This window comes from Bison bison, unplaced genomic scaffold (assembly GCF_000754665.1).
Source record: "Bison bison bison isolate TAMUID 2011002044 unplaced genomic scaffold, Bison_UMD1.0 scf7180017864193, whole genome shotgun sequence".
Classification (NCBI taxonomy): domain Eukaryota; kingdom Metazoa; phylum Chordata; class Mammalia; order Artiodactyla; family Bovidae; genus Bison; species Bison bison.
Genome location: NW_011494765.1, coordinates 2,337,776 through 2,361,002, shown reverse-complemented (window position 1 = coordinate 2,361,002; position 23,227 = coordinate 2,337,776). Strand labels below are relative to the sequence as shown.

The window sequence follows — 23,227 nt, the reverse complement described above, 5'->3', positions numbered from 1 at the left end:
GCTGGCATATTGAGTGCAGCACTTTCACAGCATCATCTTTAGGATTTGAAATAGCTCAACTGGAATTCCATCACCTCCACTAGCTTTGTTCATAGTGATGCCTCCTAAGGCCCACTTGACTTCGCATTCCAGGATGTCTGGCCCTAGGTGAGTGATCACACCATCGTGGTTTTCTGGGTCATGAACATCTTCTTTGTATGGTTCTTCTGTGTATTCTTGCCACCTCTTCTTAATACCTTCTGCTTCTGTTAGGTCCATACCATTTCTGTCCTTTATTAAGCCCATCTTTGCATGAACTGTTCCCTTGGTATTTCTAATTTTCTTGAAGCGATCTCCAGTTTTTCCCATTCTGTTGTTTTCCTCTATTTCTTTGCATTGATCACTGAGGAAGGATTTCTTATCTCTCCTTGCTATTCTTTGGAACAGGCTTGTCTAACTCAATGAAACTATGAGCCATGCCGTGTAGGGCCACCCAAGTTGGACGGGTCATGGTGGAGAGTTCTGACAAAACATGGTCCACTGGAGAAGGGAATGGCAAACCACTTCCATAGTCTTGCCTTGAGAACCCATGAATAGTATAAAAAGGCAAAAAGATATGACACTGAAAGGTGAACTCCCTAGGTTGGTAGGTGTCCAATATTCTACTGGAGAAGAGTGGAGAAATAACTCCAGAAAGATTGAAGAGATGGAGCCAAAGCAAAAACGCCCATTTGTGGATGTGACTGGTGATGGAAGTAAAATCCAATGTTGCACTCAATATGCCAGCAAATTTGGAAAACTCACCAATGGCCACAGGACTGGAAAAGGTCAGTTTTCATTCCAGTCCCAAAGAAAGGTAATGCCAAAGAATGTTCAAACTGCTGCACAATTGCACTCATCTCACACGCTAGCAAAGTAATGCTCAAAATTGTCCAAGCAAGGCTTCAATAGTACGTGAACCATGAACTTCAAGATGTTCAAGCCAGAACTAGAAAAGGCAGAAGAACCAGAGATCAAATTGCCAACATCTGCTGAATCATTGAATAAGCATGAGAGTTCCAGACAAACATCTACATCTGCTTTATTGATTACATCACAGCCTTTGACTGTGTGGATCACAACAAACTGGAAAATTCTTCAAGAGATGGGAATACCAGACCACCTTACCTGCCTCCTGAGAAATCAGTTTGCAGGTCAAGAAGCAACAGACCTGGAACAACAGACTGGTTCCAACTTGGAAAAGGAGTACATCAAGGCTGTACATTGTCACCCTGCTTATTTAACTTACATGCAGAGTATATCATGTGAAATGCCGGGCTGGATGAACCTGAAGCTGAAATCAAGATTGCCTGAAGAAATATCAATAACTTCAGATATGCAGATGACACCACCCTTATGGCAGAAAGTGAAGAGGAACTGAGGAGCCTCTTGATGAAAGTGAAAGGTGAGTGAAAAAGCTGGCTTAAAACTCAATATTCAGGAAACTAAGATCATTGCATTCGGTCACATCACTTCATTGCAAATAGATGTGGAAACAGTGACAGACTTTATTTTCTTGTGCTCCAAAATCACTGCAGATGGTGACTGCAGCCATGAAATTAAAAGACAAGCATCTTGGAAGAAAAGCTATGACCAACCTAAACAGCATATTAAAAAGCAGAGACATTACTTTGCCAACAAAGATCCATCTGGTCAATGCTATGGTTTTTCCATTAATCAAGTATCAATGTGAGATTTGGACTATAAAGAAAGCTGAGCACTGAAGAATTGATACTTTTGAACTGTGGTGTTGGAGAAGACTCTTGAGAGTCCCTTGGACTGCAAAGAGATCAAACCAGTCAATCCTAAAGGAAATCCGTCCTGAATATTCATTGGAAGGACTGATGCTGAAGCTGAAACTCCAGTACTTTGGCCAGCTGATACAAAGAACTAACTACTTAAAAAGGCCTTGAAGTTGGGAAAGATTGAAGGCAGGAGGTGAAGGGGACAACAGAGGATGAGATGGTTAGGTTGTATGGCATTACCAACTTGATGGAAATAAGTTTGAGCAAGCTCCAGGTGTTGGTAATGGACAGGGAAGCCTGGCACGCTGCAGTCCGTGGGATCGCAAAGAGTCATACGCTACGGAACTGAACTGAACTGAACTGCACTGCTTGTCCTCCCTCTGCCCAGGTGCTCTGGTTTGGCCCTGGCCAGCTATGAAGAGTAAAGCCTCTTCCTTTCCTGAGGCAGTGAGCGTCCCCTGCTCTCTGCTGCCACTTTGTGAGCACTGTTACACTCTGTTATATACTCTCTTGGGTTAGTCTTTGCCGCAGCCTCAGTCAAAAACCTGTGAAATTCATCTTTGTATACTTTACAATATGTGAATTTTCTCTCTACTGTTTTGGAGTTTTTTGTGCATATTCATGTCCTTCGTGCCTCGCACAAATCATAATGTGTTGTAGATATCAGTAAATGTATATGCAATGGAGAAATGACTGTTTTCTTTTTCTCTTCTTTCAACTTACAGAAAACACTTGCTGAGCAGAATTTGGACGATACCAGACAGCAGCTCTTGGCAGCCAGAAGCAGCCAGGCCAAGGCCATCAACAACCTGGAGACTCGGGTACTAACCTCAGTCCTGTGTCTGGGTGGTGCCCTGGTGCCCTTAGATGACATGGCTGTGGCTGAGACTTCCCTTGGGTCAGAGATTTTCTTCCAAAGGGTTTCTCTTTTGGGTTTTACTTGTAGAGAACTGAGGTAGTCATATTCTCCATTCTTGCCACATTAGCATCATTCTTCCACAGAAGATTGTTTTCTTCTCTGTTTCTTCCCTTTTATCTTCTTTCCCCATCCTCCCATAGGAAACCATTCTAATGTGGTAAATAGAGATCCTTTTATTGCTGGATAATCTTAAAACAGCTAACATTGTTTTATGTGTATGTTAATTTAGATAAATGATACAGCTGTACATGAATTTTCCTTCTTACTTTCCACTGCTCCATCGTCTGTATCCACTTCATTGTTCTTACCGCCTCTACTTCATAGTTATCTACTGGATGCTAGATATCCCGATTGCCACCTTCTTTCTGTCACTGCAGATTACCCTCATTTCTGTTGCCTTAAGAAGGATAGTGAGTGTGTATGACTTAACGTGACTCGGTAGGATAGGAACGCTCCCAGAGGGCTGCCCAGGATGCGAGAGAGTTCCTATCGATGCATCTCTGTCTTTTCTAGCACTGGCATTTCTCAGCCTTTTCGTTTTCTTGCCAGTTTCATGAGTGTGAAGTGGTAGAAGTGGCAGGGGATCTCTGTGAGGCCTCGTATAAGAACACTAATCGTATTCATGAGGGCTCCACTCTCATGGCCTAAGTACCTCCCAGTCACCTCACATCCTAACACCATCACATCAAACGTTAGGATTTCAACATAGGAATTTGGGGGGCACAAACATTCAGACCATAGCAAATGCTTAACTCATTTTTAAAGTCTTTCTTGTTTCTTGGTCAGTATTAATATATGTAAAGCTATATTTTTTCCTAACTACAGCTTTGTCAGCTTTATTGTAATTCAGTTCTATTTCTCAATTATCTTTTTTATTGTGGTAAAATACACATAAATGTAAAATTTACCATTTCTAGGTGTACAGTGGCATTAAGTACATTTATTTTTTGCACAACCATCACCACCATCCATTCGTAGAACTTTTTCATCTTCTCAAACTACGACTCTGTGCCAATTAAAACAATAACTCCCCATTCTCTCCTCTGTCCAGCTCCTGGCACCCACCATTCTAACTTCTGTTTTTATGAATTTGATGACTCTAGGTACCTCAAAAACTGGAATCATACAGTTTTTGTCTTTTTGTGTCTGGCTTACTTCACTTAGCGTAATGTCTTCAAAATTCATTCATGTTATAGCATATGTCAGAATTTCATTACTTTTTAAGACTGAACAAGCCTTGTTTAAGACCTTGATTCCATTCTAGATACAGCACCTTATTTATCCATTCATTTGCCCATAGGTACTTCGGTTGTTTCCTCCCTGTGGCTATTGTGAATACTGTTGCAGTGAATGTTAGTGTATGAACAAGGTTCTGTGTGGGCTTTTACTTTCATTTCTCTTGGGTATATTCCTAGGAGTAGAGTTGCTGGGTCATATGATAACTCCATGCGTAGCTTTTTGAGGATCTGAATCGTTCTTGAGTTCTGCCTGCAAATTGGAACTTGCATAGATATTTGCTCAATCCAGGAGTTTAAAAAGGCAAGTTTCAGTCCTGGCTCTGCACTGATAAAATTTGTGATCATGAGCAAATAACATAACTATTTTCTTCTGTGGAAGTGCTCACACTGTTCTTGCTGGGTTGTTTCCATGAAAACTTACCTCTGAACATATATGAGGAACCGTGAGGCCTAAAAACCTTCTTTTCTCATTTGGCTCCTCCCTCTCCTTGACAAAGCTGCAGCCTTCTACGTGCTTGTATTTTAATAATAAAGATACCCCAAGGAAGACTTTACTCAGCAAAAACTTTGTAAGAGAAATTGGCAAAGTTCGCTGGAGTCAGATGAAAAGATCATGTTGGAGGCCGAGTCTCGCTCAGTACTGGACGCTGTGTCATCCTGTCCACCCTGCGGGCCTCGTGTCCTAGGGCAGTGCCAGAGACACAGTCAGACTCGGTCAGTATGTGTAGAACGAGGGAAACCTAAGTTTGTCTCATGGGCAGTAATCCCACTTCTGGAAATGTATCCTAAGCAAGTGATTCAAACCAGGTCAACAATATTTACATGAAGATGTCAACTGCTGCCTCATTTTATCTGCAAAATGGAAAACAGCTGAGTTACCTGGACAGTAGGCAGCAGTTCAGGAAATTATACAACATCCTTTGAGGAAATAATCTAAGATCTGAAGGCTACATGGAAACATAGACGGAAATTTGAGCACGGACGAAAAATACACAGTTTTACTAGAATTGTATACAAAGTTGTAAAAAAAAAAGTCAAAAAATGAAACTGTGTTAGAATGATAGTGTTTTATAATGATTGACTTATGAGCATCTTTTCTAATTAAAATTTTTTCTTTACCTGCTTTATGATTTAAATAAATTTGACTTTAAAAGCCGTTTGTTACTGCTCAGCTTCTTTTGAACAAAAGGATTCTTCTCTTTGCCTCTTAGGTGAAAGAACTAGAGCAGAGCCTGCAGGCCTCTGAGGAGGAGCTGAAGCGGAGCGGTGACATTGTGGCAGCTCGGGAAGCTCAAATTCGAGAGCTCGTAAGTGGCGATCATGCCTACTGTGTTCTAGGCCCCTGACTCTTCCTTTCCTTTATGCCCTTGAAGTCCCCGGACTCACTCCCAGCTCCTGGAATGGCATCTGGACCTTAGATACGGTTGTGGGCAGACAGGCAGTTGCAGAGAGAGGGAGTCAGGACCTGCTGGAGGGTCTGAGTTACCAGGAGAAGTGGTGACTGGCTAGTTCCCACCTAACAGCTGGCTGCAGGGCTCTGCCTAATTCTGGAACTGTTAAGTGTTGTGTGACCACTGGCTGTCAAACCTCATCTTGCAGCTGGGGGCTGTGGAGAACAGCTCCAGGCCCTGGGGAGAAGACAGCAAGGGCTCAGCCCGTAGTCACAGCCCCAGGTCGGGTGTGGAGCTAGAAACTAGAGAAGTGAAAACATTTGTTGCCTCTTTCCCACATGTGTTTTCATTTAGTCCTGGCAGCAGACCTCAGAGCCATGCACTGCTGTTCTCATTCACTAGAGGAAGCAGGCTGAGAAAGATGACCAGGACACTAGCCCAGGGTCTCCCAGCTGGTAAATGGCCAAACCTGCACCCTCCAGAGGTCACAGCCCCTGCTCTTCATCCCTGTGTCGTGTGCCTCCCTAGGGAAGCCTCAGCCATAGAGGGCAGCACTGAGTAGAGTGAAGGAGGGCTGTGTCTTAGGACTGGTGCCCAGAGCTGTCCCCTAGCCCTGCACCAAGACCAGTCCCAGAGTCCAGCTCCTGAGCAGGCCAGGGGACCTCAGCAGCACCCAGGCTGGAGAAGGTCAGGAAGGAGAGCTGTTTCTACGGGACACTCTTCTTTGGAGGACAGGGTAGGGCCTGTGTCACCAGGAATAGCTGTCCTCGGCTGCCCCCTCAGGCCGCCGCGAACACGGAGAGCAGCCGTGCCCAGCAGCAGGCCCTCGCTCTGGAGCAGCAGCAGGCGGAGCGGATCCACGCGCTGGAGACCCAGCTGGCGGGCCTGGGGAGAGCGCGGGTGGCCGACCTGACAGCCGCAGAGCAGGAGCTGGTGAGTGAGGGAAGGACCAGGGATGGGAGCACCCTGCTCACGCGCAGCCAGGCTGCCAGGCCATTTGACAGGAGGAAGACCAGCCTGCCTCTGAACTCGGGCACCACTTTTAGCGGAGTTTTTCTCTTTTAACAGCACACCTGCTCATGAGACTGGTTGTAAAAAGACTGCTTTTTACAAAAACCCCAAGCAGATGGTTTTTCCTTTTCCTTGAGCTGCACATGGACTTCCTGGCACTTCCTGACCGGTCCCATCAGCTGCTTTCCTGTCTTCCTAAAATGTGTACTGCTCACCCCTAATGGCTTGCGCCTTTCCCTGGTCTCCCTCCTTGTTCCGTAGGCTTCAGAATCAAGTGCCTCAGTTCTTCTTGTGAGGAGAGTGTCAGGTGACTCTCCCTTTCTGACCCCAAACCCTATCCTCCTGTCCCACCCCTGCAGTGGCAACAAAAGGGAAGGGGGCAGTTTTAAAGGTTACATGTCAAAGAGATAGGCCTACACCCAGGGGAAATAGCGTAAAGACCTTTTATTTTATGTATACTTTCCTCAATTTGCAGAGAAAGCTGGAGCAAGAAAATGCAGCCCTTAAAGAAAGTAAGAATGAATGTGAATGTTCTTTACAGCATCACCAGCTTGAACTAAAGAAGCTGAAGGTATTTATCTAATAGCGTCAGTTTCACAAAGTCATGTCTTTTTAAAACATTTTTATTTTTGGCCGTGCTGGCCTCTGTTGCTGCCTGTGGGCCTTCTCTGGTTTCGGTGAGTGATGGCTGCTTGTCATTGCGGTGCAAGGGTCTCTCATTGCAGTGACCTCTCCTGCTGCAGAGCACAACTTCTAGGTGTGCGGGCTCAGCAGTTGCAGCGCATGGGTTCAGCCACCTTGCTGCATGTGGAGTCTTCCAGACCAGGGATCAAAGCTGCATCCCTGCATTAGCAGGCAGATTCTTAACCACCGGACCATGAGGGAAGCCCAGGTGTCATGTCTCTATGTGTGCATTTGCAGTGTCCGAGGGAGAGTTCTATACTGTGAGTAGAGAAGGAGCGGAACTGGCATTTGTGGATGGTTAGGGGGTTGTCGAGGAGGCAGCTGGAAGTTTTAAGCAGAGGGATGATGTGAGAAGTTTTGTTTTAAGAGGATTACTCTGGCTCTGTGTGAAGAATGCTCTGTAAAGGAGGCAAGTACAGAAGCAGGAAGACCTTTGAGGAGGCTTGTATATCACTGTGCTTGCTCTGTTTAAGAATATAAAAGGCAAAAGTGAACATTTTAGCAGGGATTCAGAAATTATAATAAAAGTAGTTTTGAAAAGGAATTAAATAAGAATTTCAAAACTGAAAAGTGCAGTAGCTGAAAGTAAAAATGCAGTAGATTTCTAAAGGACCTGAGGAAACTTTCTGGAGGAATAGATATTTTCACTGTTTTTTTTGAATTATGGTTTCATCATAATTCATCAGTTGTACACTTTAATTATGTGCAGTTTATTATTGTCAATTATACTTAAGTAAAGCTCCTAAAAAACAATGAGCTTAACAGCAGATTAGAACTCAAGAGATAAGTAATGGAAGAAAGGGCAGAATGAAATGCAGGGAAAAAATGATAAAAGACAGGATACTGTGAGATGCTTTATCGTGTGTCAGTGGAAACTCAGAGGCAATGAAAAAAACTGAGAAGCATTCAAGAGATGATGGGTGAGAATTTTTCAAACTGATGAAAGCTGTCGAGTCACAGGGACAGGTATTAAGAGTTCTTCCAGATCCAAACAGGACAAATTTTAAAATCCATACCCAGACACTGTATTGTAGTAGCGCTAAAAGAAAAGCAACAAAACACCAAGAATTAGTTGATAACAGACGTGCACTAAGGAAGTACTGGAAGGAACATTCTAGATGTACAGAAGACGTAAAGAGAGAGGAACGAATGGATAGCAGTGCTTATTGCAAGTATGTGCCCAGGACGAAAATCTGATGCACAGCACACTGTTCACGGCCCAGCTGGGAGAGAAGAACCACCCCAGTTATTTGAGTGAGAATTTATGTTCTAAGGTAAAGTTTCTTCTCCAGCACTGAAACAGTTAAAAGATATCACAAAGGTAGCAAGTGTAGGACTCAGCTTTCCAACTGTAGGACTAAGAGAAGAAAGTGAAGAAGTTGGAATTAACTAAATTCCAACTTATTATTCCAACAATTAACTTAAGTCCTCTTCTTAGGAATTAAGAAGAGGAGCTCCACAGATTTGCCAGTCAGACCTCTTATGAGGGGGCTCTGTACTACAGTTGGTGCTGGTGTGTGTGCTGGGCAATAGGGCCATGAGTGAATTCAGCTGCAGGTGTCAGAAGACTGCAGAGTGGATGCAGCTGCTGCTTCAGGAAGAACTTGCTGCTGCCAGGGCCAAGCTGCATTGCTGGCAGAAACTGCAATCTGACCAAAAGGAGGAGTCTTTTCCTCCCTCCTCCTGCATTCCAGTCTCCCTGGAGCTCCCCCTGCTGGCAGAATTGAGTGTGGATCAATATCTAAGTATGGAGCCGGCTGGACCCGGAGGGAGAAACATGGTTTGCAGAATCCCAGGTTCAGCATCTAAGAGCAGAATATGAAATATTGGGTGTGGGCTGAGGCAGTAACTGAAAAACAGCACACACAGGCTTTTTCGGAGCATGGTTAATTTTCAAACGTTTGGGTGAATTTTCTCAGTGTCTTGGATTTCTGGTTTAATATCATTATGGTCAGATAATATTCTGAATGATTTCAGTGCTTCATATTTATTTAGACTTATTTTATGACCCAACCTATCTTGGTAAGTAACTGAATGCACTTGAAGAAATATGTATAGTCTGCTCTTAGGGAGAGCGTTCTGCAAATGCTAAAGAGGTCAGATTGGTTAACAGTATTGTCCACATCTTCTGTAGGTCTTCTGATTTTGTCTGTTTGTTTTGGTCAGTGTGCCTCATCACTTGCTGAGAGGGGTGCTAAATCTTCAACTATGATCCTGGATTTGTCTCTTTCTTCCTCTGTCAATCTGTGCTTCAAGTATTTTGAAACATTATTTTAGGTACACACTTTTTTTTTTGTATTGTTCGGATCCATATTTTTCAGAACAGTCCTCTGGGAAAATCATTTCCAGGTGCAGAGAACTGTGCGTGTGGGTGGCCTGCTGACTTGCTCAGTGACCCTGAGCTCAGCCTCAGATCCTGGGTCGTGTGTGTTTCTGTGGCACTAGCACAGACTTTAGAACCACACAGATTCAGTTCTGGGTGCCACCCTGGCCCCTCACGAGCTGCTCCTTGAGGGAATCTAGTTTTCTTTTTTCAAACTGAAGGTGATGACCCTTGACCTCAAGAGGATGATACCGTGAGGATAAAGCATGACCATGGATGAAAAGTGCCAAGTGCAGTTCCTGGCATGGAGGTGCTTTGAGCCTCTGCTTCCTGCCCTGACACGCTTTCCTGTTTTCTTGCTCACAGCCTGCCTCCTGTCCCCTTAAGACAGCGTCAGTTGTAGTGTCTCTCCTGAACTTCCCCAGAAAAGGCTCCTGTAGGCATATGACGCTCTTGTCCCCCTTCCCAGCACCTGGGCCTGCAGGGCCAGGATCTCATAGCTCGGCTCAGCCTGAAACCCCTTGTTCCTTCTCCTGTATCAGCAGAGCTTCTCCTACGCGGGGGATTGTCTGGGGTAGTTCAGGGTCCCACTGTCAGCCTCTTAAGTTCCACCACCAGCTTTCCTTCTCTACTAGAGGTGGACTCGTGGAAAGCCAATTCTGACAGCTCCCCGGTAGACGTCAGAAGGGACAGGCCGTGAGGTTGGCATCTCCCTCCGTTCACCCCCCGGCTTGTGTAAGTGGAAAAGGAGATTTCACAGGTGAAGCTGAGCAGTTCACAGAACCAGAAAGGCTTGTCCGACTAGAATGGGGGCCTCTGGTCTCCTAGCTTGCCTCACCTGACTTACCCTGTGTCACCCAGCTTGTCCTTGCATTCCTCCATGATGGATGATAGGACATCACTTCAGCAACTCCACACTGATAACATTCCAGCTTAGCAACCCCAGGGGAACAAAGACATGTCCCGCTCAACGTTACCATACTAAAAAGGGATTTTGATATAAAAAAGGATTTGATTGGTTCATCTTGGATGACAGAGCCACCCTTGGACAGATTGATTTGGCCATGGGTATGAGGTACTGTGATTGACCAGGCCTGATGAACATGCTTATTCCTATAGCCACAAAACCGGGGCATTATTATTGGCAGCCCTACCAGAACCATGTGGAATTGCAGGGCGGCAGTGGGGAATAGCAGTGATGAGACTTTTACGCCCAAAAGGGGTGATTGTGGGTAGATAGAAACACCAGACATTCCTGACCAGTGTGCAGGCACCTGAGAAGCCATATTATTATTCATCTGGGGGTTGATGAGTGAGCACAGCGTCATGTCAGGGAAGAGGACTGATGTGTTTGTCAGGAAAGAGGCGCCGTGATCTGGGAAGGGCCAGTGGGGCAGCCCTGCTTGAGGTAGAAAGGCCTGGGCGGTAGAGTGTAGCAGCCAGAGCCTTGGCTCTGAGCTCAGGCACTGGCTTAAAACCTGGCCCTGCCACTTACTCGCTCTCAGACCTCATGCAAATTACATGACCTCTCAGAGCTTCAGTTTTCTGTCCTGTACTATGGATGATTTTGATGAATCTGACATTTGCTCTATTAAAATTTAGTAGTTGCTTGTTATCATTTCTGTAACCAAATTGTTCCAATCAGCTGCTCCGTTCACATGGGCCTGAGTCGTGTGGTTCTGTGTTGATTTCATTAGAGCAGCTCTTCAAGTCTGGGTCCTCTAGCCTTTGGCCTGAGTACTGACTGGCATGCTCATGGGATGACCAACCCTCAGCGGTATGCCTGTCCCTAGAGGGGTTAGTGGGCTGTGCACTGGGACAATTCTCACAGAGGAACAGAAGGCCGTGCAGCCAGAAGGTAGCCTGGGAACCTCGGGGAGCAGGAGACGCACTCGTCTGTTCCTGTGAGACAGTCCTCTCTCTGTGGGCTTCACCTGGTGTGTGCAGTGAAGAAAGTGGGAACTGGGTTTTGGGACTCAAATCTCCTACCCATTTTCTGGATTGTAGGAAGAATGGAGCCAAAGAGAAATCGTGAGTGTGGCAATGGCTCAAGCCCTGGAGGAGGTGCGGAAGCAGAGGGAAGAGTTGCAGCAGCAGGTAGGGCCCGTGGGATGCGGCCCCCAGCAGTCCCAGCCAGGACTGATCTACCTCCCATCTCTTCAGAGCAGGGGGTGGACACAGGTCTAGGAATGCTGCCAGCTGCTTGGTTTCCCTGATGTCTCTAGGAAGGCAGGAGAAAACGTTAGAAACCCTCCAGACTTCCCTGGTGGTCCAGTGGTTAAGACTGTGCTTCCAATGCAGGGGGTGTGGGTTTGATCGCAGGTCAGGGAACTAGATCCCACATGCCGTAGAGTGTGGCCAAAAAAAAAGACAAAAGGAAAGAAACTCTCACCCCATGGGATAACCTTTTAAAATTTTGATAGTTGGTTACTGTTACAAATGTTACCTGGAGGCAAGTCCACACCCAGGTTCTGATTCTGGGAGGTGGGCCCCACTGGCTGCAGGCCCCAGAGACCACAGTTGAGCTTTCAGCCAGAAGGGTGGGAGAAGCTGCCGTCTTCTGAGGACAGGCTCAGGCTCAAGCCCCAGGTCTGGGTAACTGGCTCTGAGGCTGTGGTAGGTTCTTAACAGGTCTGTTGGAGTTGCCTCTGAAAAGACCCTGTGATAATCACACCTTCATGAATACCACAACAGTGAAGTCGTGTGCATCCAGTGCTGGGCATGCCACAGGCACGCAGGACATGAAGTTACAGTCATGACAGCCTGTGGGAAGGCTGGGCTAATGGCCATGTCTGTGGTGGGCCCACTGCAGGCAGGGGGCCGTGGGGGCAGGGGCCCCTGTGCCTGCCGAAGAGAACTGACTTGCGCGTGTTTCTGGTAATAGGTGCAGAGGTTAGCTTGGGAAATGTTCTAGGCTGTGGCCTTCAGGGAGGGATTCATGGAGGACCCTGGGTAACGGAAAAGTGGAGACTCCTTTAAGGAAGATGTGATTGCTACTCCTAGCCTTCTCTCATATTGGGTTTTCTCTCCAAGGCCGCTGACCTGACAGCCATGATGGGCGAGAAGGAGCAGAGTCTGCAGGAGAAAATGGAAGTGATTCTCCAGAAAGAGCAGGAGATTCTCCAGCTGAAGAAAGGTGAGGCCCCCTGCCCCCGGCTGAGCCTTCTCGCCTGTTCTTGCTGGGGACCCCAGCCTGGAGGGGCCCAGTCAGTGTGCTCACTGCTTCTGTGCCTGGCCTAGGTCACGACTCTGCGCTGCTGCAGACACGCCAGCTGCAGAGCCAGCTGGAGGCCCTGCAGGGCCTGAGGGCCGAGGAGGCCACGGCCACGCGGGAGGACCTGCTGAGGCTGACGGGCCAGGAGCGGCCCCTGGTGCTGTCAGCCAGCAAGCCCCATGTGAGTCCCGCCTGAGCTGCTCAGGGTGTGGGGGCAGTGGGGGGGCAGCATGTCACCAATGGGCGGAGGCAGTGGGCAGGCCTGGGGGGCGCTGGGCAGCTTCAGCTTCCTCTTCAACGGGAGGGCACCTCCCTGACGAGGGATTTGTGAGCATTGAGGAGCCCATCTGATGCGACAACACCTGTCCGCGTTCAAGTGCTGAAGCCCTCCTTCCCAGCCGGCTCCTTGTATGGGAGGTTAATTGTCCCCCCCGGAGGGCCCTGAGGGGATCTCCATAGTCTGGTTCCTGCTGGTGCCTGGCGGACACATCAGTCGTCCCCTTTGCAGTGAGTCTGGCCCCGCCCCAGGAGGTCGGTGGCGTAGCTTGACCGTTACCTGTGCTGCCACCACCCTGTAGGTGACCTCGAGGGCCAGGCAAGACCCCGAGTACCAGCTTCCAGCTGTGGAGGGAATACCAAACGGAGAGATGGGGGCAGCCACAGATCTGGGGCAGCTACAGAAGGAAAAACAGGACTTGGAGCAGCAACTTCTAGAGAAAAATAAGGTGAGGATGCTTCACCTCAGCTGTTTATGTCTCCTTTCCCATCTTTGTGCCTAAAACCCTCCAGCCCCTTCTCCAGGCTTTGTGCTGATGCCCCTGGGCCGCGCTTGGGGGCGGTCTTACCTCCCATTAGAAGGCCTTCCTCCTGGCTCTTCTCTGCTTGCTTGCCTCGTGCATGGCCCTCTGCTTTCTCACTCCACAAGTCGTCTCCAGCCCTGACCTGAGGTGGCGTCCCGAGTGTCAGGGCTGGGGCAGTAGCAGGCCTCGGTGTCCCCGCCCCCTCTGCCCTCGCCAGCCGGTCCTAGCCAGTCCCCTGGCCTCTGCACCTTCTTCTCCAGCTGTGAAATGAGAGCGCTGATGCTTGCCTTGAAGCGGTTTGGGGGTTTTAGGGGGCGGGTATTGGGTGATGAATTGAAACTGTTAATTTCCTGTAAGTTTTCTGGTATTTGATAGAGGCTTAATAAATGTCATGATTCCACCCATCCTGCCTGGCCTCTGCACCTGTAAATGCAGGGGCTCATTTGAGCCTGGGTTTACTGTGTCCTGTGAAGTTAATGTACGGCCTGGTTAGTGCTCTGGCCTGAAATTCTGCCTGCAGATCGTGTGGTTGCTCTTTAACACGGGAAAAGGGGTTCCTTCTTTCTCTTCCCCGCCGCCACCTCCCTCCCTCCCTCGCTCCCTCCCTGTCTCCCCCTTCCCCTCCCCACACCCACTGATCTCTTCTGGGCAATACAGACACGCACACACTGTGTGTCCCTGGGCCCTGCCCTCACTCAGCTTCTCCAGGTCACACTCGCATCCTTGGTGATCTCACCCGTCCTGTGTGCTGCTGGCACCTTACCACGCTTCCAGTCCAGACAGCGCCCGTGAACTCAAGACTTCTGTATCTACCGTATTTCTCTGTGTCAGTGTCTGAAAGGCAGCTGAAATCGGAAACATTCAGAGCCAGACTTCAGACTGACCGCACTTTCTAGCATCCGCTGCCATCTTTTCTATCTCAGGAAGTGGCCAGAACCTTGCAGCCATCCCTGACCCCCTGTTTCTCTCACAGCCAATGTCCAGATCATTAGGAAATCCCTCGTGCTCTCCCTTCAAACTATACGCGGAAGGAGCTGCTTCTCCTCCCGCCCCTGCTGCCACCTGCTACCTGGTGACCACCCTGTCTTCCCTGGAGGGCAGGGATGGGCTTCTAACTGGTTCCCCTGTGCTTGTTTTTTCCAGCACTCTGATGACTCACTGTTCCCATAAAAGCCCAAGTCCTTACAGTGGCCGCAAAGCCTGAGTGGTCTGGCTCCTTACTGCCCTTCACCCCGCACCCTCTGAGTGGTCTGGCTCCTTGCTGCCCTTCACCCCGCACCCTCCGCTTCCCCTGCATTTCCTCACGTGCAGCAGCCTCGCCTTTCTGTGAATCCCAAGCGCCCTCCCGCCTGGGCCCTTGCACTTGCTGAGCCTTCTGTCTGGAAGATCCTCCCCCAGTCCCCTCGCCTCCTCCGTGGTGTCATTTTCTCAGTGAGGCCTCCCCTGCTGCTCTGCCGACCCTCCCCACCAGAACTCCTGTCCCCCCACCTTCCTCTTTTTCTCCAGGCCTCTTATACCTTGTGATACACTGTAGATTTGCTGGTTAACTTTTTCCCTCCAGAGGGCAGACATTTTTTCTTTCCTTTTTCTTCCCCCCCTTTTTTTTTTCGCTGTTTCCTCAGTCTCTGGACCAGTGTAGAGACTCAGTATTTGTTGAGCAAATTAATGAATGAGTCAAAAACCTAGAAAATCAAGTAACATAAAATAGCAAGTGTACTTTTGGGGGAATGCCCAGCCCCGTGGTCAACCAGAGAATACACAATGAAACAGAATCTCACCATTCTGTCAGTGAGGTGTTGGAGGCAGTGTGACGTACTTCACAGGAGCTGGAGGCGCTTACACAGTCCCCAGCCCAACCATCTTGTTCTCTAGAGGACTGTGGACATACCACTCTTGAGAAAATGAAGCTTATTACAGCTTTGTTTAAACATGGAAACTCAGGGAATTCCCTGGCAGTCCGGTGGTTAGGACTTGGCGCTTTCACTGCCATGCCAGTGGTTTCAGTCCCTGGTCAGGGAACTAAGGTTCCACAGACCAGGCAGTGTGGTCAAAAAAAAAAAAAGGAAATTTGGCTATATAAGAAGACATGGGGCATCCCCTAGAGTTACTGTCACATTAAAAGTTATTATTAGGAAAACTAAAGCTGTGGAAACTCTGATAAATGCAAAATACTATTCAGAGTTCTAGCTATTCAGTGCAAGAATGGTGACATGGGCTAGAAGTTCATAGGAAAAACTCTTTTTGATATGTTAGAGTTGTGAGGTTTTGGAGAAATTTTTATTTAAAATTCTTCCCTGTATTGTTTATACAGTAAATGTTTTCATTGGAAAACAAAGTTCAGCCTTTCTGGTTATTAATGGAATGTGTAATAAATTATATTTAAGGCCTGTAATACTAATAATTAAACTCACCAAAAATAAGAAAATAAATGAAAGCTATAAAACCCAGCGTTGTTGGGTTATGCCAAAAAGCTGTGATCTCTTACACTGTTCCAGATCAGCATTGAGAATTCTTACAGTATTCTAGGAGATCAGTGGTGGTGGTGAGAACTGTTCAGTTTTGGCCCAGGTATCCTCTTTTGGGGTGATAGCACGTAAATATAATTCTGAAGGACAGAATGTACTATGCAGAGGCATTTTGAGCTCTGCCACCTACAGGGGCAAGTGCCTGAAGCAGTCCTGAGGACCCAGGCCATAGTGGGGGCAGCACTGGGCCGTGGCCCGGCAGGGCCCAGAGAGCAAGTGCGTGCAGAGCAGCAGCATGTGAGGGGAGTGGCCACGGCGGCGGGTGTGTCGTAAGCACGAGCCTCTCAGGAGACGAGGCAGGGGCATCTGACAGGTGTATGCAGACCCAAGGGGTTTTCTGTCTGTGCTGTGGTCCTTGGCACCTTAGAGATGGTGAAACGTGCATTTAATGGATGGCTTTTTGTGGGGGTGGGACTTTGATCACAGACCATAAAGCAGATGCAGCAAAGAATGCTGGAGCTCAAGAAGACTCTGCAAAAGGAACTGGTGAGTGACCCTTCTCCCCGCCGCCCGAGCCCTGCTGGCTGCGTGGTCCTCCTCAGGGCCCTCACTGCCTGATGGTGCTCCCTTCCTCCCCCGGGACCGCAGATCTCTGGGAAGTCAGATGTTGGCTGGTGGGACAGTGGCCCTGCCACCTTGAACGTGCTCCTGGAAAGTGGCTCTGTGACCCCTGGCACAAGCCCTCTTTCTGTGAGCCAGTGTGTTTTCTGAGAGGTCAGTGAGGTGATGTGTGTAGCACGCATGCATGCAGAAGGCCAGGTCGGGTGCTCACTGCCCCAGGAGACGAGTCCTGACCCGGATAAAGGAAATGGCTGAACTTCCTCATGTCCCTCTATCCCTCCTCCCAGCCAGCACCCTACCTTCTCAGGTGCTGGCGCTTCCTTCCCAGCTGAGCCCCTGTCACCGTGCTGTGTTCTGTGTGTGGCAAAGAGCTTCAGGTGATCACAGCCTAGGCCAGGTGACTTTCCCGTGTCATTTTCAGATCTGTCTTGAAGGGCTCAATGTAGCATCTTTGGTTTTTTTTTCAGAAAATTAGACCTGATAATGAGCTTTTTGAAGTCCGAGAGAAGCCTGGGCCTGAGATGTCAAACATGGCACCTTCGGTCACAAATAATGCTGACCTGACTGACGCTCGTGAGATCAACTTCGAGTACCTCAAACACGTGGTTTTAAAATTCATGTCCTGTCGCGAATCTGAGGTAAAGGGCTTTTGAATTGCCCTTTGGGTACTGAGTTCCACCTGGTTCATTTGTCTGGGCCTCACCTGGCTTCCCACCAGTTCCATTTCTTTCTTCCTTTCCCACAGTCCACTTTGACCACAAGTGTGGACACTTAGTCATGTCTCCAGCTGGCATTGACCTGCTGGTTGAGCAGCCCGCAGGGGACTCCTAGTAGGGAACTGGCTCCTGGGAGGAGATGCGGGTTGGATGCCGAGGCCAGGGTCCAGGGAGCTGCATCTGTCCAGCGGTCCTGCCTCCTGCTGAAGAGCAGGGAGCTGCCATGGCCGTCCTGGTGATCTTGCCAGTCCCCAAGTAAGAGGTAGGGGAGAAGAGCCAGCAGCCCTCAGAATGCCCACCTCCACCCTCTATGTGGTCCTTGCCGACCAAGCCGGGAGTGCACCGGAGGAGCAGGACCGGGAGATGGCTACCAGTTAGCTGCTGACCGCCTGCTAACTCCCATCGAGGCCCATGGCAGCAAAATTTACTTTGTTTCAGGCTTTTCATCTTATAAAAGCTGTGTCAGTGTTGCTGAACTTTTCACAAGAGGAGGAGAACATGCTCAAAGAAACCCTGGAGTATAAGGTAGGGTTTCCTGGTCTGCTGTCTGCCTTCCAAAAACTAGTCAGTCGTCCCAGCCCTGGCAGATGAGAGCAGTGCACGGCTGCATCATTAGCTTGGAAGGTGCCTCTGGATGATGAACTTGATGGGGCAGTGCTGACTGAGGACACGCTCTGTGCCCACAGGTCTCTGCTGTACTTGACTAACAGGCCTGTGACAGCACTCCCATTGGTATCACTTCATCAACAGCTCAGGTCTGGCTAGCACCCAGACTTTTTAAAAAAGTGAAAAATACCCATAAAGGACCTGCATAAAAGCTGTAGTAGAAAACACTGAGCTGCTCCCACCAGAGTCAGGATCGTGGAGGGGAGGAAGGGCCAGGAGGGCAGGATGGGAGGGGAATCTTTCAGCTCCTTCTGCACCCAGTCCTGGCTCCTCATCTCAGGAGCCTTTTTTGTTTCAAACACAGATGTCGTGGTTTGGGTCCAAGCCAGCTCCCAAGGGCAGCATCCGGCCATCTATCTCCAACCCTCGGACACCGTGGTCCTAGGTGGCACTACCCAGGGATGGGGGCTCCAAGGGCTGACACTTTTTCTGTGAAAAGAACACTGACACACCACAGTCCTGGTGGGTTTTTAATCACTGTAACTGCAGTATTTTGTACAAGCGTCTGAACATTGTTTACAAGACTTAAGGCCCACTCCTGCAGACTGATACGAATCTCAGGAGGTCGCTGATCCTGACATCCTGGTTTCCGGAGAGCCCTGGCACAACCCACATTGCCACAGTGCTGCTAAAATCCCAGCTCTGGCCAGCACCCACCTGCACCTGAATCTTCTTTCAGTTAGCACTTAAAGCTGAAGCCCTCAGCCTGTGTCAGAGGGGAGGCAGCCAATCCATCATGTGGTGATGATGCTGGACAGACAGGCCTTCGAAACGGTGCCCAGGAGGGCAGACCCACCTGCTTCTGCCGTGAAGAGCCAACTCAGTGAGGCTGGCTTTTTTCAGCTCCCTTTCCCTGTTCGTAAGTTTGGGTTCAGGTGAGTTAGAAGAGGCTTTTGAGTGCTTCCGCCCAAGGAAACATTATTTCACCTTGCTACTCAGACATCCTAGAACTTCAGATGTGTCCATCTCTAAGGTACTCTGGGGCCAGTGTGGATTAATGAATATATGCACCTTTCTGACAGTATCTCATTTTACTGAAGAAAACTAGCAAATGTGTAAAAAGATTCTTAGTACCAAATACACTCAATTGCCTTTTTAATGAATGTACTTGTGGTGGATAGGTTGCTGGTAAACCATTTTAAACTATTTTTTATAGCTAAAGTTCCTCGCTATTATAAACATGTCCTCTGTATTATAAAATCCATTTAACTGGTGTTCTTAAGGGAAAATCAGAGCATCAAGAGGAAATTATTTCTGAGATTGGGATCCTTGTCCCAATCTGCCTCCCTCTGAAGCAGTGGTGGTATTTCACTTGCTTAGATCTTAATTCTGTTGTTGTAACACTGAGCAAATGCTAATCAATGTTCTCTACTGCTGGGGACAGTCCGCTGTATTCAAAGGGAGCCGCAGCTGCTCCCCCCCAGCCTTGGCCAAACGTTGGAGGTGGACTGCCCTTTAAGTGGGGCCACCGTCTCCCCATGGCCGCACCCACCCCCGGGTATTTAAGATGACACTGCATTCACGTGTGGCGTCCAGGCGGCCCCTGCCTGGCTGCAGTGCTCGACAACACGCAGATGGCTCTGGGAGTGACTGATGAAATCTCGTATTCATCATCATTAAAGAAAGGGAAACACTTGCCCTGGATAAGCCACACTTTCAGATCTAAAGGGAAACTGTATAGTTTGATGAAAGTTTTATTGGTTAAATAAAAAACTGAGTTACTAACTGGAGCTCCTAGATTTATCATCAGTTACCCAATGATGTTAGGTTTCTCAATTGTTTAGGGCTAATATATATATAAAATATATCTCACAGGAAAGCAAGGATATGCAGTTAACGTAAGACAGTCCCATGGCCCTCGAAGTACCAAGCAAGGGCAGCATTACCCACATCCAGCTCGGGCTCTGCTGCCCAGTGACGCTTGTTACCCACCTCCTCCTGCGGCTCCCCCGGCAGATGCGACCCGCGTCTAGGAGCCCGTTTCCCATTATCTGGTGGGGACACAAACCAGGACTCCCTTCTGTTCCATCATTTTGACAAGTAGGAAGTAGCTCTTCCAGCTGTTCCAGGAAAGAGTTCCTTAAATTGGGTAGTTAGGGCGATCCCAGCACAGCTGTGGGAGGCCCCGCCGACTCCCGTGGCCTCTCCAGCCCTTGAGCTGGTCTCGACGCCCCAACACCCGCCGGCAGTTTTAGACACAGTTGTGGGGCCCCGTTAGGTCTGTTCTTGCACAGGGAGGATTCGTTCTGATTAGGCTTTCCTCCTGCATGTTGAATTTCCTTCAGCTTTAAGAGGAAGAGTGGAGTAAATACTCTTAAGTGATTTAATTTACTTTTACTTGTATAGAACGTTCTGTGCTAGACAGTACATAGAGCCCTTTATATGAGCATCGGATCTTGATCTCACCCTCCATGTTGTAAATAGGGATTGTATTATCTAAAACTGCTGTAGAAAATTCATTTGTGGTGCAATACACTTTTGATTAAAGCCCTTCAATCCAGATGCAGTGCATTTTACTTATCGGTTGGTGTCAGCATCTCCTCTGTGACTTGTTAAATTTAGTACCTTGTGTCTCACTTGAAAACTTCAAGGCTAGCTTCAAGGGCCTTAGAGCATTTGTCTTGCAGAAAGAACCTTCCCAGGTTAGGTTTGGGTGAGTAAATATTATATTTGTAGTTTAATGAAGCCAGCAGCCTAGTCCTACCTCCCAGGAAGGGTGGGGGTTCTGCAGAGGAGCTGGGAGGATTGTCACTTTGGTCAACATCCATCTCCAAGGCCCGCGTGACTGGGGAGAGCTTCAGGAATACGAATGGGGTCCTTACCATAACAGAATGCAGACTACAGTTCCATGTGCTAAAAAGGAAAGACAAGCATCTGCTCTTCAGACAGGCCTACCGTCAGCGGTTACAGGGAACAAAATGTGCCTTGTCTGTGTACAGGCTTGTTCCTACCTGTTTGTCTCTTCCTCCTGTAAAGAAAACCCCTCAGCATCACAGTGTTCCTGGCAAACCGCCAAGCCCAGCGTCAGGAGCGGGTGATGGGCGCACCTGAGTGCACTCCCAGGACTCCAAGTGCAGTCACACAAACTGAGGATTGTTAAATAAGCTCCGAAACTAAGTCCAAATCAGAGGAGTAAAAACAACAGTTATTCAGCAAAACCTGTCTGTGTAGCAGCCAGCAGCACTGTGGCCCAGGCTGAGGGACTGCTGCACCCAGACTGTGAGGAAGCCACGCTCGCTCCCGGGCAGCCCTGCAGGGACTTTTGTCTGTCTACCCCTCCATGTCCAGTTTCCAGAACAGGCCACCTCTCATTCATGACCATCCCATTTATTTCCCGTTCCTTTTATACACGTGAAACACACGGCAGAGTATATACTAATAAGCCAAGAGCTTTATTGATGCAGCAGGCACTTTACAATGAACCCAAGAGAGCCCGCCTTCTCTGGGAGGTCGGGGTGTCTGTACAAACCCTAGGGGGTTTCCGCTTCAAAAAAAAAAACCAAGCTCTCCCTTTTACGGCAGCCCTTGGATCTGCACCAGCCCAAATCACCCCTCCCTCCTTTTAAACAGGCAGTGCACACAGGTACCCCGGACCAAGGCAGGCCAGCCACTCTGGTAGACGGTCACAATGTCAGTTCTGCGTTACTCGTGAACAAAGGCATAGACTATCAGATCCTGCAAAGGATTTATGAAAACAGTTAAGACGATCTCTCCCTCCACCTTGAAAATAAAACACACTTCAGCGGATGCAGGTCCTGAAATAGTTGACTTGGGAGTTCCGAGGCAGGCGGCCCATTGTCAATCCCTTCTTCGATAGCCTGTGCATCCAAAATTCTCGAGGTAACATGAGTCTCTCTTTTTTTTAAACAGTCTTTCTTGCTGTAAGAACTCTTATAATGGAGCCTAGTCCTCCTACTGCTAATGCCTGTAGGGGCAGCAAAAGAAAAGGTGTCAATTGAGATCTGGTTGGCCAAGGGGCTCCTCGCTTCTTGCCAAGGGAGACGGGACTACACTCCTGACCATGTCACAGATCTTCTGAAAAAGCATTCCTGCAAGAGCACATAAGAGGTGCCAATAGGGCCCGCATTCGAGGGATCAAGCCCTTTCCTGGAACAAAGGGTCCCCAAAAGCTGTTGGCTCTTTAAGGCAGGAGAACTGGGCTTGCAACACTGTCACCAAGCTCATACCAAGCCCCCCAGCTTCCCTTTGACAAGCTCACTGTACCCAGGCACAGCCCTAGGCCCTAAAACAGACACTAGCCCACTGCAGTGGAAATGTCCACAAGCTCATGCATCCGGCTGCCATGAAGGGACCAGAGAGCGTGGCCCCCCAGACCACTCCGAGGTCTTTGCTCAGCTCCCAAGCACCATGGTCACCTCTGTGACGAAGCCCAGGAGCTCACCTTCTGGCAGAGCAGGCAGAACACCCACCAGCGGGACCAAAGGCCACAACCCAGCCCAGGCCTGAGGCCGGCCACGTGACTGACCCCTCAGTTAAGGGCCGCTCCCTTAGTACTCGGCAGAGCCTTTCATGAGGGACACTGGCTTGACAAGAGGTGCCCCCCCCAACACCTTGTACTAAAACAAGCAAAGGACAGGCCCAGCTTTTCCAGCTTCAGGAGGATGAAGGCCCTATTAAAAGACTGCCAAGGTATCTACCACTGTTTGTGTGTGGCCTGGTGAGGTGAGACGAGGCTGGAGCAGGAAGCCCTCAGAGCTAACCAGAGGGCTCAGCCTGCATCTAAGGCCCAGGACCACCACCTCCGCCAGCCTGAAGAAAGTAATCAAAGCCCTGCCACCAGCAAGCCTGCCTGAACCTCCCCAGCCAAGTTACAGGCCCCGAGGCCTGCCCAGCAAAACTCGCAGCTAAAGCAACGGCAGTGACCAGAGATGGTGGACCCCTACCAGTGCTTCCTTGGGAGAGGTAAGTGCTCAGATGTCCCAGGTTGCTTGAGGCGTGGCCCTCATTCTCACAGGCAGCCCATCCTGTCTGTGTTTGGGACTGCCTGGCCTGTTGATCTGAACCCTGGGCTGGGGGTGAGCCAGTGGGCAATGTGTTCACGTACCTTTTCATGCCACTGGAGTAACACTGCGCTGCTATTCTCTGTGGGCTTCTCAAACCCTTTATAAATGTACTTCATTAGCAAGTCAATGCCATTTCTGTCCAGCGACTGCACAGCCTGCTCGATTTCGCTGCTCTTAAAGTTTGTAAGCACTTTCAGCACCACGCCCTGGGCCCGCTCCTACAGGGGAAAGAGAAAGGGAATGGGGTCTAGAGCCATGGCCCAGGCATACCCACATCCTGCACTGCAGGCTCTGAAACACCAAAGCAAGTAGTCAGAACTCATTAGGAACACTGCCCAATTTCTAATTCATTTGCAATGCTTAAAAAAAAAAAAAAAATATATATATATATA

At 48.8% G+C, this 23,227-nt stretch overlaps 2 protein-coding genes across 7 annotated transcripts in view; one reads left to right on the top strand and one right to left on the bottom strand.

Moving 5' to 3' along the window:
• GOLGA1 (golgin A1) overlaps window positions 1-21,310 on the top strand; it is a 44,796-nt gene extending 23,486 nt beyond the window's left edge. For 3 of the 5 annotated variants that reach the window (XM_010844050.1, XM_010844046.1, XM_010844045.1), the window contains 12 exons: window positions 2,489-2,584; window positions 5,132-5,227; window positions 6,095-6,244; window positions 6,798-6,893; window positions 11,337-11,426; window positions 12,363-12,465; window positions 12,570-12,724; window positions 13,122-13,268; window positions 16,295-16,354; window positions 16,897-17,067; window positions 17,584-17,670; window positions 18,116-21,310. In XM_010844050.1, coding sequence (XP_010842352.1) covers window positions 2,489-2,584; window positions 5,132-5,227; window positions 6,095-6,244; window positions 6,798-6,893; window positions 11,337-11,426; window positions 12,363-12,465; window positions 12,570-12,724; window positions 13,122-13,268; window positions 16,295-16,354; window positions 16,897-17,067; window positions 17,584-17,670; window positions 18,116-18,196 — 1,332 coding nt within the window. In that variant the 3' untranslated portion in view covers window positions 18,197-21,310. The remainder of the gene's footprint in view (window positions 1-2,488; window positions 2,585-5,131; window positions 5,228-6,094; window positions 6,245-6,797; window positions 6,894-11,336; window positions 11,427-12,362; window positions 12,466-12,569; window positions 12,725-13,121; window positions 13,269-16,294; window positions 16,355-16,896; window positions 17,068-17,583; window positions 17,671-18,115) is intronic. The other 2 variants (XM_010844048.1, XM_010844047.1) reach the window with 2 other exon arrangements.
• The window catches only part of ARPC5L (actin related protein 2/3 complex, subunit 5-like), a 7,476-nt gene continuing 5,433 nt past the window's right edge, over window positions 21,185-23,227 (bottom strand). For both annotated transcript variants that reach the window (XM_010844051.1, XM_010844052.1), the window contains exons 3-4: window positions 22,877-23,053; window positions 21,185-21,736 (exon numbers count right to left, since the gene is read on the bottom strand). In XM_010844051.1, the coding sequence (XP_010842353.1) occupies window positions 21,674-21,736; window positions 22,877-23,053 (240 nt within the window). In that variant the 3' untranslated portion in view covers window positions 21,185-21,673. The remainder of the gene's footprint in view (window positions 21,737-22,876; window positions 23,054-23,227) is intronic.